The 13,398-nt window shown below is 57.6% G+C and overlaps 1 protein-coding gene across 1 annotated transcript in view; it reads right to left on the bottom strand.

Moving 5' to 3' along the window:
- Positions 1-6,123, bottom strand: part of OBSCN (obscurin, cytoskeletal calmodulin and titin-interacting RhoGEF) — a 132,000-nt gene extending 125,877 nt beyond the window's left edge. Inside the window, exons 1-4 of the mRNA XM_081134596.1 lie at positions 6,028-6,123; positions 2,053-3,056; positions 748-1,017; positions 372-632 (exon numbers count right to left, since the gene is read on the bottom strand). Of these exons, the coding sequence (XP_080990722.1) occupies positions 372-632; positions 748-1,017; positions 2,053-3,037 (1,516 nt within the window). The 5' untranslated portion in view covers positions 3,038-3,056; positions 6,028-6,123. The remainder of the gene's footprint in view (positions 1-371; positions 633-747; positions 1,018-2,052; positions 3,057-6,027) is intronic.
- Between the last annotated feature and the right edge of the window lie 7,275 nt (positions 6,124-13,398).

Here is a 13,398-nt window from a genome sequence, read left to right as displayed (position 1 = left end):
AGGGGCACATCCCTGCCCCCAGCCAACAGCTAGCTCTGGGAACCATCACCTAATCTACAATGTAGACATCAAAGGCCACCGAAAGAAGACTTGCTCACACAGGACAGCCTCCTACCACACACACACACACATTTTGCTTCTAGGACAATCTGCACCTTCTAATTTGGTTGGTGGGGTGAGGAGCTACCAAGACTCCCACTCTGCCAATGCCTGAAGAGACCACAGTGGAGGACTGCAAACAATTCAGGGTGTGAGGGAACCAGAGCTACAGCCTGAACGTGATGTGCCCCCATGCCCTTCCTGGGGCTACTGAGCATGGATGGTGACAAGCGGCACCTCTTCTATTGGAGAGAAGCTCCCCAGGCCTTTACCTGACACGAAGAACTGGGTGGACGTCCGGCAGTCCCCAGCGACAAAGGCCACCTCACCCACATCCTCCAGGCTGCACTGGGAGATGGTTAGCGTGTGGCGTGTGCCTTCAGCGGTGATGGCTACCCGGCCCCCAGCCGCCACCTCCTCATGGTTCCGGAGCCAGCGGACGGGGCCCTCTGGCCTGGCCAGCTCTACGCAGAACAAGGCAGTGTCCCCGACTCGCACCGCTGTCTTTCTCGGGAGCTTTCGGATGAGGTTGCCTAGGACAGCCAGAACCAGGGGCTGGTCAAACCAGACAGCCCGCCACCCCCTCCAGTCTCGTGGGCCCCCACCGCACACCTCACCCCCCCCCTGTCATGTTGCACAGCCGCCCACCTTGTACTGTGAGCTCAGCCACGGTGCGGCTGCCCTCGGCCATCTCGCAGATGTACACGGCGTCGTCGTCGGCCGTGGCGTTGTGAACGGTGAGCCGCCGCTCCGTGCCGGCCTCCTCGATGGCATACTTGGAACTGGCCCACAGCCGCGTCTCTTCCTTGTACCACACAGCCTCCGTGGCCAGCAGCGGCACCTCGCACCGGAACGTGGCCGACCCCTTCTCCTGCACCTCCAGGTCCTGGAGCCGCATCTTGAAGGGCACCGAGGGTTCTGAGGGGAGAGGGCGGACGAGCAAGGCTGAGGGGCGGCCCAGGAAAGGAACGGGGTACTGGGTGAGGGCACCTGGGGCGGGGCAGGGCAAGCTAAGGGCGAGTAGGTGCTGAGGTTGGGGGCAGGACATCCAGGCAGGGGTTGGAGCGAGTGGGCGAGCTGAGGAGAGAAGAGCAGGAGGGCAGGGAGAGGAGGCAGATATTAAAGAAAAGAGCCCTCTCCCCCCAAATATAAGAAGTCTGGAAGAAAAAGCAGCAGTTAGGCAGGTGACGCTACAACCAGAAGCCTCCTGAACAGGCCCCTCCACCAGCCCCAGGCCAGGCAGCAGGCCGGGACCCCTCAGGTGAGATCACTAAACGCCCAGAGTACTGGCTGCAGGCCAGGCCATGCCAACGGGCTCTTCCCTGTGCAGCTTCCTCAGGGACCGGGGGGAGGAGCGTTAACCCCGCAAGCACCAGGAAACTGAGGCGTGCATGGGAAGATGGGAGATCCCTGTTCGAGACTGTACAGCGGGAGAGCCCCGTCCTGAGGCGGAGGTGGGACTCCCGGCACTGGAGAGGCCCTGTTAGGAGCAAAGAATGAAGGGGCCTCCCAACAAAACCTGACTGTGCTGCTCGCACTCGCCCAGGCCCGGACAGGAGCCTGCAAACTGGCCCAGAGCCGCCTCAGGCTGCGGGGCACAGGCTCTGTGCCTGCCCCTGCCCTCCGTGGCTCTTGGACACACACTCCTTCGCATCCAGGGGAGACGGGGGGCCTGGTCATCCTCACCCTGGACAGGGCAGGCTCAGCTACCGGCCAAGCGACCGTCCCTCACGCGGGGGGAGTGCTGGTGACCAAGCGCTTTCTCCTTTACTCTCCTGACTCACAAAGACGGGGACAGGCTGAGGGTCCTTCCTGTGCTGCCGGCATTCTGCAGGCCGGTGAAAGAGGGAGCCGCCAGGCTTCCAGCTCCCAATCCACCGGACAGACAGGGAGGAGCCTCACTTGCGTTCCCCCGCAGGGACTGCGGCAGGGGTGCCGGGCACCCCAGCTCACCTCGAACGACGACCAGCACGGAGCTGTAGGTCTGGCCCACGAGGTTGGACGCTGTGCACGTGTAGAGGCCACGGTCCGACTGCTTGCAGAAGAGGATCTTGAGCACGAAGTTCTCCTGCGCGTCCTCGTACACCACGTGCCGCCGGCCCTCGACCACCAGCTGCCCGTCCTTCTTCCACACGGTCTCAGGCTTGGGCTCCCCGGTCACGTAGCAGCTGAGGCGCGCGTGCTTGCCCTCCGTCACCGTGCAGGTGCGAGTGCCGGCGCAGGGCGGCGAGGCCGGGGCGCCCTCGGCGCGCATGGCCTCGCGCCGCCGCTGCAGGTGCGCCAGGAGCGCGGCCGTGGAGGCCCCGGGCGGGCCGGCCGCGTCGGCGTCCGCGTCCACCGTGAGCGCCGCGTCGGCGCTGGCCGTGCCCAGCGGGTTCTCGGCGCGCACCGTGTAGGTGCCGCTGTCGCGCCGCCGCGCGGCCTGGATGCGCAGCGCGCTCGCCTCGCCGCTGCCTTCCACGCTCAGTCGAGGGGCGTCAGGCGCCCCAAGGCGCCTCCCGTCCTTGGCCCAGCTCACTGCCATGGGCGGCGAGCCGCGCACGCGGCAGTAGAAGGTGGCCTCCGCGCCCTCGCGCACGCGGATGGACGTGGGCCGCAGCAAGAAGTGGGGTGCCTGCTCCGCGCACGCGGCCTCGGCGTTCACCTGGAGGCCCACGGCCGCGAAGGCCTCGCCGATGGCGTTCCTCGCTCGGCACACGTACTGTCCGCTGTCGCCAAGCGCCAGGTCCAGGATAGTGAGGCGGTACTGGTCTCCGTCCTGGGCCAGGCGGAAGCGCGCGCCCGCCTCCACCTGCTGCCGGTCCTTCTCCCAGCTCACCTGCGGGGTGGGGTTGCCCACGATCTGGCAGCTCAGCGTGGCGTCCTTACCCACCGACACCACGAAGGCCTTCGGCCGGGTCAGAAATCGGGGCGCGCCGCTGAACGAGGAATGATCCATGGTGGAAGGGGAGGGGGACCTGCGAGATGAGTGGGGAAACTCATAATGGAGATAAGCCCCTGGCCCTCTCAGAGCCCGCCACCTTTGTCCCACCCGGCCACCTCACCCGTCAGTGCCGCTTGGAGAACCCAGTAACCCAGGTAGATGCCTGCACATGCCCCTCCCCACCCAGGTCCCATTCCCCCGCCCCAACCCAGGCAACATCACCAGAAGGCAGTGTGGTTAGGAAGTGCAGACTTGCCCCTTTCTGAGTATTTGGGGTCTGGCTCCACCCCCAAACAGGTTCTCCTAATGGGTGAGCATCTCCAGCCTCCCCCCACCTTCAGTCAGGTCCAGCTGAGCACCTGTCCCAGAACACCACACCAGCAGCCAGGCTGCGCCCCTTCCTGTGAGGCATCACGCTTTGACACAGGCCTCTCCCTCCACAGTGCCTTGCTAAGCAGACTTGCTGTGTCCCGCCCTGAGCCACTCCAACTGCCTTAGGCGTCCTGTCTCCTCCCCAGACACTGCTGCCTCCTTCGCCAAAAACTGCAGTCTGCCCACGGCTCCTCCACTCAATGGGGGCCGCTCTTTGCCTCACAGCCCAGTGTGTTCCCTTAACCTCCCTGTGCCCCTGTTGTTCCCCCAAGTGACTCCCCCAAAAGCCTTTGGGCTCCACCTGGGGCTGTGTGCATGTCAGGCCCCCTTGCTCAGTGGTGTCCATGACAGGAAGCAGTATGCATAAGTCTATTCCACCTGCAGCCACCCTGGACCAGGAGGCACCTCACCTCTCCCAGGGTCCCCCACCCCTCAACCCTGGGGGATTATGCCCATCAGTGAGCAGGGAAGATATGGAAACTGCAACCAAGGCAAACTCCTCCTAACAAGACAGCACCGTCAGCCCACCAGGCTGCCTGGCCCCCTCACTGTGAGCGCCTATCTCCTCTCTTTGGAGCTTGGGGCAAGGCTACCCCGGCAGCGCGGTCAGCAGTGTGCCTGCAGAGGACAGTAGAGGATCCCCCAGGAAGAGCCAGGGACCTCCAGGCCAGTCTGGCCGGGGTTGAACCCAACCTGGGGGGGTGCAGACAGCCCTTTCACTCTGTGGCTTCACTGCCTGGTCACCCTGCATAGACAGGGCTGGCACCATCAGTGCTAAATGCCTTAGGCGACTCTGGCATCTACCCACCTGGGGTAGCTCCCACTGGTCCCAGCACAGGTGGGTGAGGTGAGATTGGGCCCTCCCTACAGGGGGCTTCTGTAAGAACGGCCAGCACAGTTGGCCTCACTGGGCGCCAGGCTGGCCCCAAGCGCTTTAACTTCCCCCATCCTAGGAGCAGGACCTCTAGCCTCTGGGCATGGGCTGCCCACCACCTGAGGATAGGGGGGATGTTTCTGGGTCCTCTGCTGCTGGTCCTGTGACTCAGCACCTAATCCCGCTTAATCTCGATCAAGGAGGCTGAGCCCAGACCAGCCTGCTGACTCACTATGCAGTCAGCACCTCTGTCCCCTACCCACCAGCCGCCCCCCCAGGGCCTTGGAATCCCTCTGTGGGAGCATTACTTTGACACCAGGACCCTGAACCCTGAGCTATTCCCAGTGGCCACCCCAAATCATAGTGTATGGGTTCCCCAAGGCAGGAATGAACAGCAGTTTCCCCCACCCCACATCCAGCCCCAGAGCAGGTGCCAGAGAAGCTGCTCCCAGCTCATGAGTGAGCATGTGGGGGTGGGGGGCAGGAAGCCACCTCCATAGTCTGGGCCTCTGGGGCCAGAAGGACAGGGAGGGAGCTCCCATCTCTGCATGTGCTTAGGAGGAGCCTGTCCCAGCCTTGGCAGATGTACAGGCTGTTTCCTGGCCTGACAAGGGTGGGTAGAGACCCTGAGATCCTCTAAGGCCACTGGGAACCCTACTGATGCCCTGCTCCCTGTCTAGAGCCTGCACTCCCTACCCTTGATGCAGCAGACCCATGAGGCCTGAGGAGGCTCACCAAGACATGACAGCCTCAGAACCCCATGGCAACCCCACCAGGCAGGCATCCCTACCGCTCAGCAGGGCCAGGCCCCCCAAGCACATGCCCAAGGACTCGAGCCACTCTTGTTTAGGCCAACAAGGGGAGGGGACCATACAAGGCAACCTCTGATCACAGGGACACCTGCAGTGGCCTCCTCCCCTTGCCACGTTGGCAGAAACAGGCTTCAGAAGGAGGACCCAGCCAGAACCTCAGCCCCAGCCTCCCAGGAGGCCCCTCCCCCCCCCCCCAGTTGCCTGCTTGGGAAGGTGGCTTCCTTTGGATCCTTCAGTGGCCCTGGCTGGATGCTGGCAGGAGCCTCACTCCAGGGCTGAGCCCTCCCCCCATCTGGGATTGTTCCCCACCCCCCTCACCCTAGCCTGTCCACTTGTTTCACCAGCACTTGGCCACCCTCAGGTTTGTGTGGCCCTTGACCATTTTCCAAATGAGCCAAGGTGGGAAGTGGCTCCAGCCTGATAGCAGAACCCCCCTGGCACTCCTCCGACTCTGCTGCCCCCGTCCAGAAAAGACTTCAAGGACAGTTCCTGGATCTTTGTCCCCCCAGACCTAGGGCCCTATTTCCCGCACACCACGGGGAAATTCTTTCCTGGAGTCAGGTGTCGCTACCCCTCTGGCTGTCCCCACTACTGAGCCAACAGGCCCAAAATAGCCCCAGCTGTCAGCGGTCATCCATCTCAGCCAAGCTGGCGGCAGGGCTAGCCGGACCCCCAGGCCCCCTGGATCAGGATCAGGATCAGGATCAGGGCACAAGGCCCCAGTCTACCAGCTTGGCTGCTCCCTCCCTGCATGAAGGTCCAGCTCAGGTCACTGATGGGACAGGGGCTGGAATCCAGGCCCCCAACCAGGGAGCAGCACAGCCTATCCAGAACCTTACCCCAGGCCCCTCTGTCTCCCAGAGCCATGACCTTCAACCAAACCACCCTGATGGGGGGGGGGGGTGCCCATGGGATGGCCCCTACCCCTGTCCACTCTGCCCTCTCACCTGTCTCAACAGGGAAACTCGGGGCAGCGCCCAGGCCAGGGGCTCAGAGAGTGGAGCAGGAGCCACCAGATCTCACCTTCCTCTGAGGGCCCAGGACCCACACGACTCCTGCCCAGCAGCCTGCACTCTGGCGGGTCCTCAGACTGGACAGGGACAGAGGACAGGCGGACGCTGTCAGCTGGAGAAGTCTGGGCCCGCCCCCACCCTGCCCCCACCACTGGTCAGGCAGCCCAGCCCAGCTTCAAAATAGCCTGGCTGTCACTGCCCCTATTGAGTTTCACTCCAGGCCCTAGGTAGGCAAAGGGCAGAGGCTCAGAGTGGCTGGGGGAAGGAGGAGATATCTGTCTTCCAGCGATGATGGGGGTGGGGCAAGGACCCCAGCTAGTTGGGACCCCTCCTCAGACCAGCATCTTGGAGTGCAGGCTGGGAAGAAGCCCAGGAGCACAGGGATCATCCCCCAGGAGATCCAGGATCACACCCAGGGGATCTGGGACCATCCACGGCGGAACCGCTGGCTGAGCTAAGACACTGGTCACATGGGTGACTGATCTGTGCTCAGAACTATGGTTTCCCTACCAGTGCAGAGGGCACAGAGGGAGTGAGAGGAAGGCAGAAGGCAGAACCCAGGCTGGGTGCTGAGCTAGGACACACACCCTGGTGCTGGATCAGGAGCAGGGGTGAGGTGGGGGTGCAAATCAGTACTCCCCATGGTGGGGGTCTATCCATGGACACCCCTGCAGAAAAGACCCTCGGGTCAGACAGGGTGTAGGGGCTGTCTTAGTGTCCTGCCTTGGCTCTGCCCACAGATGAAGTTCCCTGCAGGGAGGACCTCCTCTTTCTGACCTGGGCCCCTGGGGGCAGAGGCTGGCCCCTTCCCAAAAGAGGCCTCCGATCCCAGGTTAGGCCTCTGCCAGGTCAAGCCCTCCTGCTCCTGGGTAGCCTGGCACCTGACCACATTTGTCCCTGGGCTGGGGCCATGTGGACAGAGAGGCAGCAACCCTCCTAAGGCCACCCACATCATCTGCCCCTGCCCCCATCCTGCCTGCCCATCCCCAGGGCAGGCCCCCTGCAACCCACCTGACCTAATCCTCTCCTTGGTCCCCTGGGGAATGGTTCCAAGGTCTTGGTCATCTTGATTCGCCATAACAAACACCACATACTGGGGGCTTAAACACCATTTATTGCTCACAGCTCGGGAGGCTGCAAGTCCAAAATGAAGGCCCTGGCTGATCAGTGTCTGCTGAGGGCCCCTTCCTGGGATACAAATGGTGTCTTCTCGCTGTGTCCTCACGTGGTGGAGAAAGAGCTCTGGTTCTTCCTCTTCTTATAAGGACAGTAATCCCACCATGGGAGCCCACCCTCAGGACCTCATCTAACCCTACTCACCTCTTAGCACATCACACTGTGGGGCGGGACTTCAACATGGAAATTTGAGTGAATGCATTCGGTCCATGGCACCCCGTGAGAAAGGAACCCCCATAGAAGGGCTCAGCCCCCACAACATGGCCCTGGGGATCCACAGCTGATGCACGGGTGCGTGCACACTTGCATTGCACATGTCCTGGGACATGACTGTGGGATGCCCAGAGGGGACATTCATGCTGTCCTGGGAGCAGTGAGGCCCAGAGGAGGTGCACATGCCTGCTCTTTACCCTTTTTATAGAAAACTAAAAGCTCAGTACACTGAGGCCCTGGCCAAGGTGGTTGAATGTCAGTTGGTTGAATGTCATCCCATGCACCAAATGTCACTGGTTTGATTCCCGGTCAGGGAACACACCCAGGTTACGGGTTCAATCCCCTGTCAGGGTGCACATAGGAGGCAACCGATCGATGTTTCTCACATTGATGTTTCCCTCTCTCTCCCTCCCTTCCTCTCTCTCTAAAATCAATAAGAAAAAGAAAAAAAGCTAAGTGCAGTGAGGTAAAACCCAGAGAGGCTTCAAGAGGTCGGCCCCTGCTGTGTTCCGAAGCACACAGGCCCCCCCGCCCCCGCCTGCTGTCTATGGGTTCTTCTTCTGTGTATATCCTCAAAGCACCCCTGTTGAAGAAAGCAGGAGGTGAGTCCTATAGTCTCTAGGGGCCGCTTTGCCCTCCATGTCCATGTAATTCTTCCTGCTGGGGGCGCTGCAGGGACCTGACTCCAGGCACAACCCTTCATTCTCCCCCACCTTTCACTGGATCCTCTACAAAGAAATGTCACCTACCACCTGTCTGCTCACCCAGGGGCCAGGTGCTTTGGGAAAACTCAGGTAATCGTCAATTCAGATATTATTGTCACACAAAGGCCCTGGGCCCACACCCTCCTCCTCTGTCATCCTCCCTGTCCTGTGTCCTCCATAGCTCACCTTCCTTTTTTCTTCTCTCTGGGTTACTTGTCCTAGTGAAGACAAGGATAGGACTGTGACTTCAGTCCCAGGAGATGGGAGGCTTAGCATCCCCCGGACCACTGTGCCCTTAAGCCCTGCCCAACTCTTTTGCTTGGGTACGATTCCCAGGTCACCAGCTACAACCCATGGCCCTGCACATCTCTGGGCAGTCACAGGATGTCCACTCTCCTTTGTTCCTGTTCCTGCAGGGGGTCCTGTGCGCCTGGCCAGTGTGGTGTCATTAATGATCCATGCACCAGCTGCAGCCATGGAAACTGTGATGTTCACCTCACAGGTCCCCTGAGGCTTTAAATGGCCTATTTGTTTGGGAAGACCCCAGCTTTGAGGGTCCCTGGGCCCTGACTACCTTCCCCACCCACCACGGCCCTCGGACCAACGTTCCCATCATCAGGGGCCCAAAAACAAGTAGGTCCCAGGGTGTCCCCCGTACTGTTGCATATTCTGGGAAAAGAGCATTTAATTCCTTTGTAACATTTTAAAGGGAAGAAGTTTATGGAGCGTAACTCACTCCTGAAGCCAGTGCACATCCTATATGGAAAATAAAGACATACAGTAACACTTCCCAGGGCTTCACACCAAGATCTCACTCGGTCTCCCAACCAGGCATTTCTCCTTTCACAGCAGCGCGACCTGAGGCACAGAGCCGTCGCTCCAGTTTACACACCTACAGGGCTTCCCTGGGTTTCTCCTGAGTAGAGATGACAAACAGACCATGACCAGGGTGACGGGACGATGCAGGGCGTCATCACAGCCTGATGATGTCCTGGAACCAAAAGGGGACATTAGTGGGTCAACAGGTGAAATCCAAATAAAGTCTGGAGCTTAGTTTTGAAAAAATGTGTAAGGGGTTAGACACTCTGGGGAGGCGCAAAGGCACATAGTTTGAAGACAGCAACCAGATGAGCATCCAGCTCACAGGTGGACAGAGGGTTCTTAGTCACACTGTTGCTTTTGATGGAGAAACATTGGAAATAACCTAAATGCCCATCAATATTAAAGCAAAAAATAATTGCATCACTGGGTAGTGAGTGTTACACATCCATTTAAAAATGATCTAAATCGGATCCACGGATTTAACTCTAAAAAACATGCCAGTAAATAAAGTGATCAAATGAAAATGAAAGAGCCCAAATGGGAGGCCAGCTCCCTCACACCCCGCGCCCCCACAGCCTCCCCTCTGCAGGGACAGGCTAAACCCACAGAAGCTGAGGCTGAGAGGAGGGGAGGCGGTGGGAGGGGTGCTTGGAGGGAAGAACAATGTGCCAGAAAGACAAGGGATGGAGAGAGGCCCTGCTGGGCACGACAGCCCGGGCGAGGAGGCAGGGCTGCAGAAGACCTCGGGGCCTGGTGTGGCCTTCAGGGCCTCCCGCTCAGCAGTGACAACCCCAGAAACAGCTCCAGGACATCCTTGGCATGGCAGGACTAGAAGGGGCCTTTAGCCAGGTGGTGAGGACCCAGGACGAAGGGAAGGACCGAGGCTGACTGCTGACTGCCAGGTGTTCAGGCAGGAGAGGCTGCCAGCCTGGCCTGGCCTCACTGACCAGGCTAAGTAGGGGCACTGGAAGGGGAGCTGGTTCTGGGCATGCTGGGCTGCACAGGCTTCTGCGAGAAGGATTCCTGGGCCCCTCCTGGGTGCAGAGAGGGGGGCCCCACCAGGTCCCTGGGGTACAGAGAGAGCTGAAGCCTGGATGAACAAAGCCAGGGCACCAGGGCACACACATCCAGAGGAGGGGGACACAAGAGGGAGGCTCACTAGCACCCTACTTGTCTCTCTGTGTGCATGATGGGTCATCTCCTATTAGGTCTCAGTGTGTGGCCCATGCTGGGCGGGCATTGTCCTGGCCCAACCTTGCTCCCCACAGTGTGCGCCTGGGGATATTGTTCCTGGACAAGAGACATCCATCTCCAGGCTAAGCCCTGGATCCCCGCCAGCCCTGCAGAAGCCCCAAGACAGGGGGCTGCCTTCTCCAGTCCATGGTCCCCAACTCCCCAGGGTCAGTCTTACTCTGGCCCCACTGAAAGATGGCTACAAAATCCAAGAGATCTGACAAGTGATACCAAAAGGAGGTTGTCACAAAATTGCACCGTGTGCCAGAAATAGTGAGGCCCAAACTTGGTTCAAGACAACACCACACAAGAGACTGCAGTGACTGGATTATGAAGCACTAATTTCCTCCCAACAGCCACAAAAGGCTGTATTGGTGATGGCTGTCCTCCCAAGATGCTAGGAGAAAGAACAGCAGAGAAAAAATAAAAACGAACCATGCTGTGATATCAATGACATCTACGTTGCTCACAGCAGCTCTTGGAGAAGCCTCTCATGTCATCAGGGAGTAGACGCCTACCTAGGCCAGGGAGAGCCTGCAGCCACCCCAGCCCCATTCCAAGGTCAGAGTCACAGAAGACTGACAGAAACATCCAGAAAACTCTTGGTGAACTGCTAACTATGGTTATCATTAGAAATATGGGGGGGGGGGGGTTAAATTGACATACTTGTATATTATTTGAGTTTTGAACACCGAGTACATATTTCTTTGCAAGAAAAAGAAGTGAGAGACAAAATTAGTTCCAGAGAAACTGAGTGGCTGTGAGAGCTACCAGGGGTATGGGTGGCCCGCCTGCCCCTCGCTGGTGACCCCCCCCCCACAAAGGTGACCTCAAGGAGGAGCAGAGTCCATGAAGACCACCCAAGAGACAAAGGCCACCCATCTTAGGGGTGGGACGATGCGGATCTAAAGAAAGGCTTCTGTGAAGTGATGCCCATGTCTCAGTGGAAAGCCAGGTTTCACACAAATAAACTTTCTCCAGTAATATTTCAGGAGCAAATGAAAATCTATTTGGAATAAACAAGGTTGACTCTTATTGCAGTAAAGTATTGACAACAGACACCACACACATGGGTACCACAGAAACTAAAGGGAATTGTTTCCCCTACGTATTGGAAACAAGAAAATTCAATTAAAAAAACACACACAACAACATATTCACAGTTGTTAACATATGTTAAGTTGCACCATAAAGCCAAGAAGATCTCAGTCTCCTTTCTCCCGCCTGGTCAGCTCCTCTCTTTAGGTTACACACATCACACTGCCTCCAAAGTTTTCATCTTTTTGTGCCTCTTTAAAAAGAAAATCATCCATTACAAATTTAGGCCAATTAATGCCAGAAACAAGGAATCGAAAGGAAATGCTACTTTTTCAAAGTGAATTGCACAGAGGAATTGTACCACATGATGTACGGGCTCACTCTGTCACTGTTAGAATTGCATTACAGGTGTTTGTGACAGTAACAGCTCCATGTCCATCAGACAAAACGGGGCCACACTGCTCGCACACTTAGGTCTGCATCTGGGTACTTCTGGCTGAGCTTCAGAAGAAAAATGGCATTATCTTTACATCCATCACCTGCCCCAACCCTTGTGTCACTAGAAGAATTCTTCTTGTGCCCTTTGAAAGGCTTTTAACCATTACATAGGTTTATAAATGATGCTGCGAGGGGCACTGGCATCCAGCTCTGTTGAACTTTGTTCCATTGTCTTTATGAGGCTGATGTTTCTCCAGAACCCATCTGCAAGAGAGTAGGTGCACTGTCTTCCCTCATTTCTCACCCATGTCATTCACATCAATGCAAAACAATCCAATTGCCAGGCAGCAGGGTTTTTAAGGCTCCTCCCAGGTGACCAATCACATCCAAGTCTGAGAGCCACAGGCATCACCGTAATTCAGAAACGGAGAAAGATTCCATGTCCAGAACGGCAGCATGAGGCACCACACAGACCCACATGCAGCAAAGCAGGTAAAACAGGTGAAAGTTAATTTAAAAACAAAACGAAATACATAATGTCGCCCTAGCCAGCTTTTCTCAGTGGTTAGAGCAGACCGAAGGGACCTGGGTTCGATTCCAGCCAAGGGCACATACCTCAGTTGCAGGCTCAATCCCCAGCCCTGGTCGGGCCTGTGCAGGAGGCAACCAATCGATGTGTCTCTTTCACATCGATGTTTCTCTCTCTCCCTTCCACTCTCTCTGTAAAGCAATGGGGAAAATGTCCTCGGGTAAGGATTAAAAAATGTATTTTTTCTGATAATCATCTCCAGAAATTGTCCTCAGTGCATTCAGCAAATGAAGAGACATTGATTCAAGAAAATTTACCAAAACTGGAAGAAAACACTGAGTCTGCCACCATCCCTAGCTAGACAGAGCTCCCCTCACTTGGGGTGGGCGTGGCCAAGAAGATGGGGCTTCCTCCCCTCATCCCCCCCCCCCATCACACCAGCGGGCAGGCCACCAACATTTCTCAACTCCAAGTCAAAGTGGTTAGATTACTGGTTAGTGTAATGAGAGTTTGGGGCATGCTTCCTCCATCCAGTGCCTCCACCCTGGAGGGCAGGCTGAGAGCACCGGGCGCACTGCCCCAACCCAGCTTATTCACAGAGCAGGTGCCGCCTCAGGAGAAGCAAGCCAAGAAGATTCAGAGATCCTGCTGGCAAAAAGGCAGAGCAGAGAGAGTTACAAATAGCTCCCCAAAGGAACTGCGCTTATGTGAAACAGTGCAGGAAAGTTCAGCCCTCAGGCTGCTCCTTTCAGTTCAGCACATCAGGCTAACTGTGGAGCTCACCTGTGAGAACCAGGGAGAGAGACAGCTAAGAAGAGCCTCCTGGGTAGGAACAAGCCTCAGACTAGAAGACTGTGCAGTATTTATGCCCTGGGCATCATTGGAAACAGCAGACTGGTTTGCCCAGCAGCTGGGTGTGACATCCAGTAAGATGGACAGCTTAATGGAAGGATGGAGAAACTGTTCGGGAGGACTCCTGTCATCTCTGCATCCTGGTGACCTTGCCACACTCTAGCTGCACCCTCTGAGGAATGACATCAAAGTCTCCACTCTGCAGAGGAGAGAGATGCACTCCCACAGTCTAGCCACGTCACCAAGCCCATACATAGGCAGACATCTGCAAAACCAAGCCCAGAGAGGGAGGGGGGTCAA

The sequence above is a fragment of the Miniopterus schreibersii genome (assembly GCF_964146895.1).
Source record: "Miniopterus schreibersii genome assembly, chromosome: 4".
In the NCBI taxonomy this organism is placed as follows: Eukaryota; Metazoa; Chordata; class Mammalia; order Chiroptera; family Miniopteridae; genus Miniopterus; species Miniopterus schreibersii.
The sequence above is the reverse complement of the archived record's forward strand: the minus strand, read 5'-3'. Positions and strand labels throughout refer to the sequence as shown.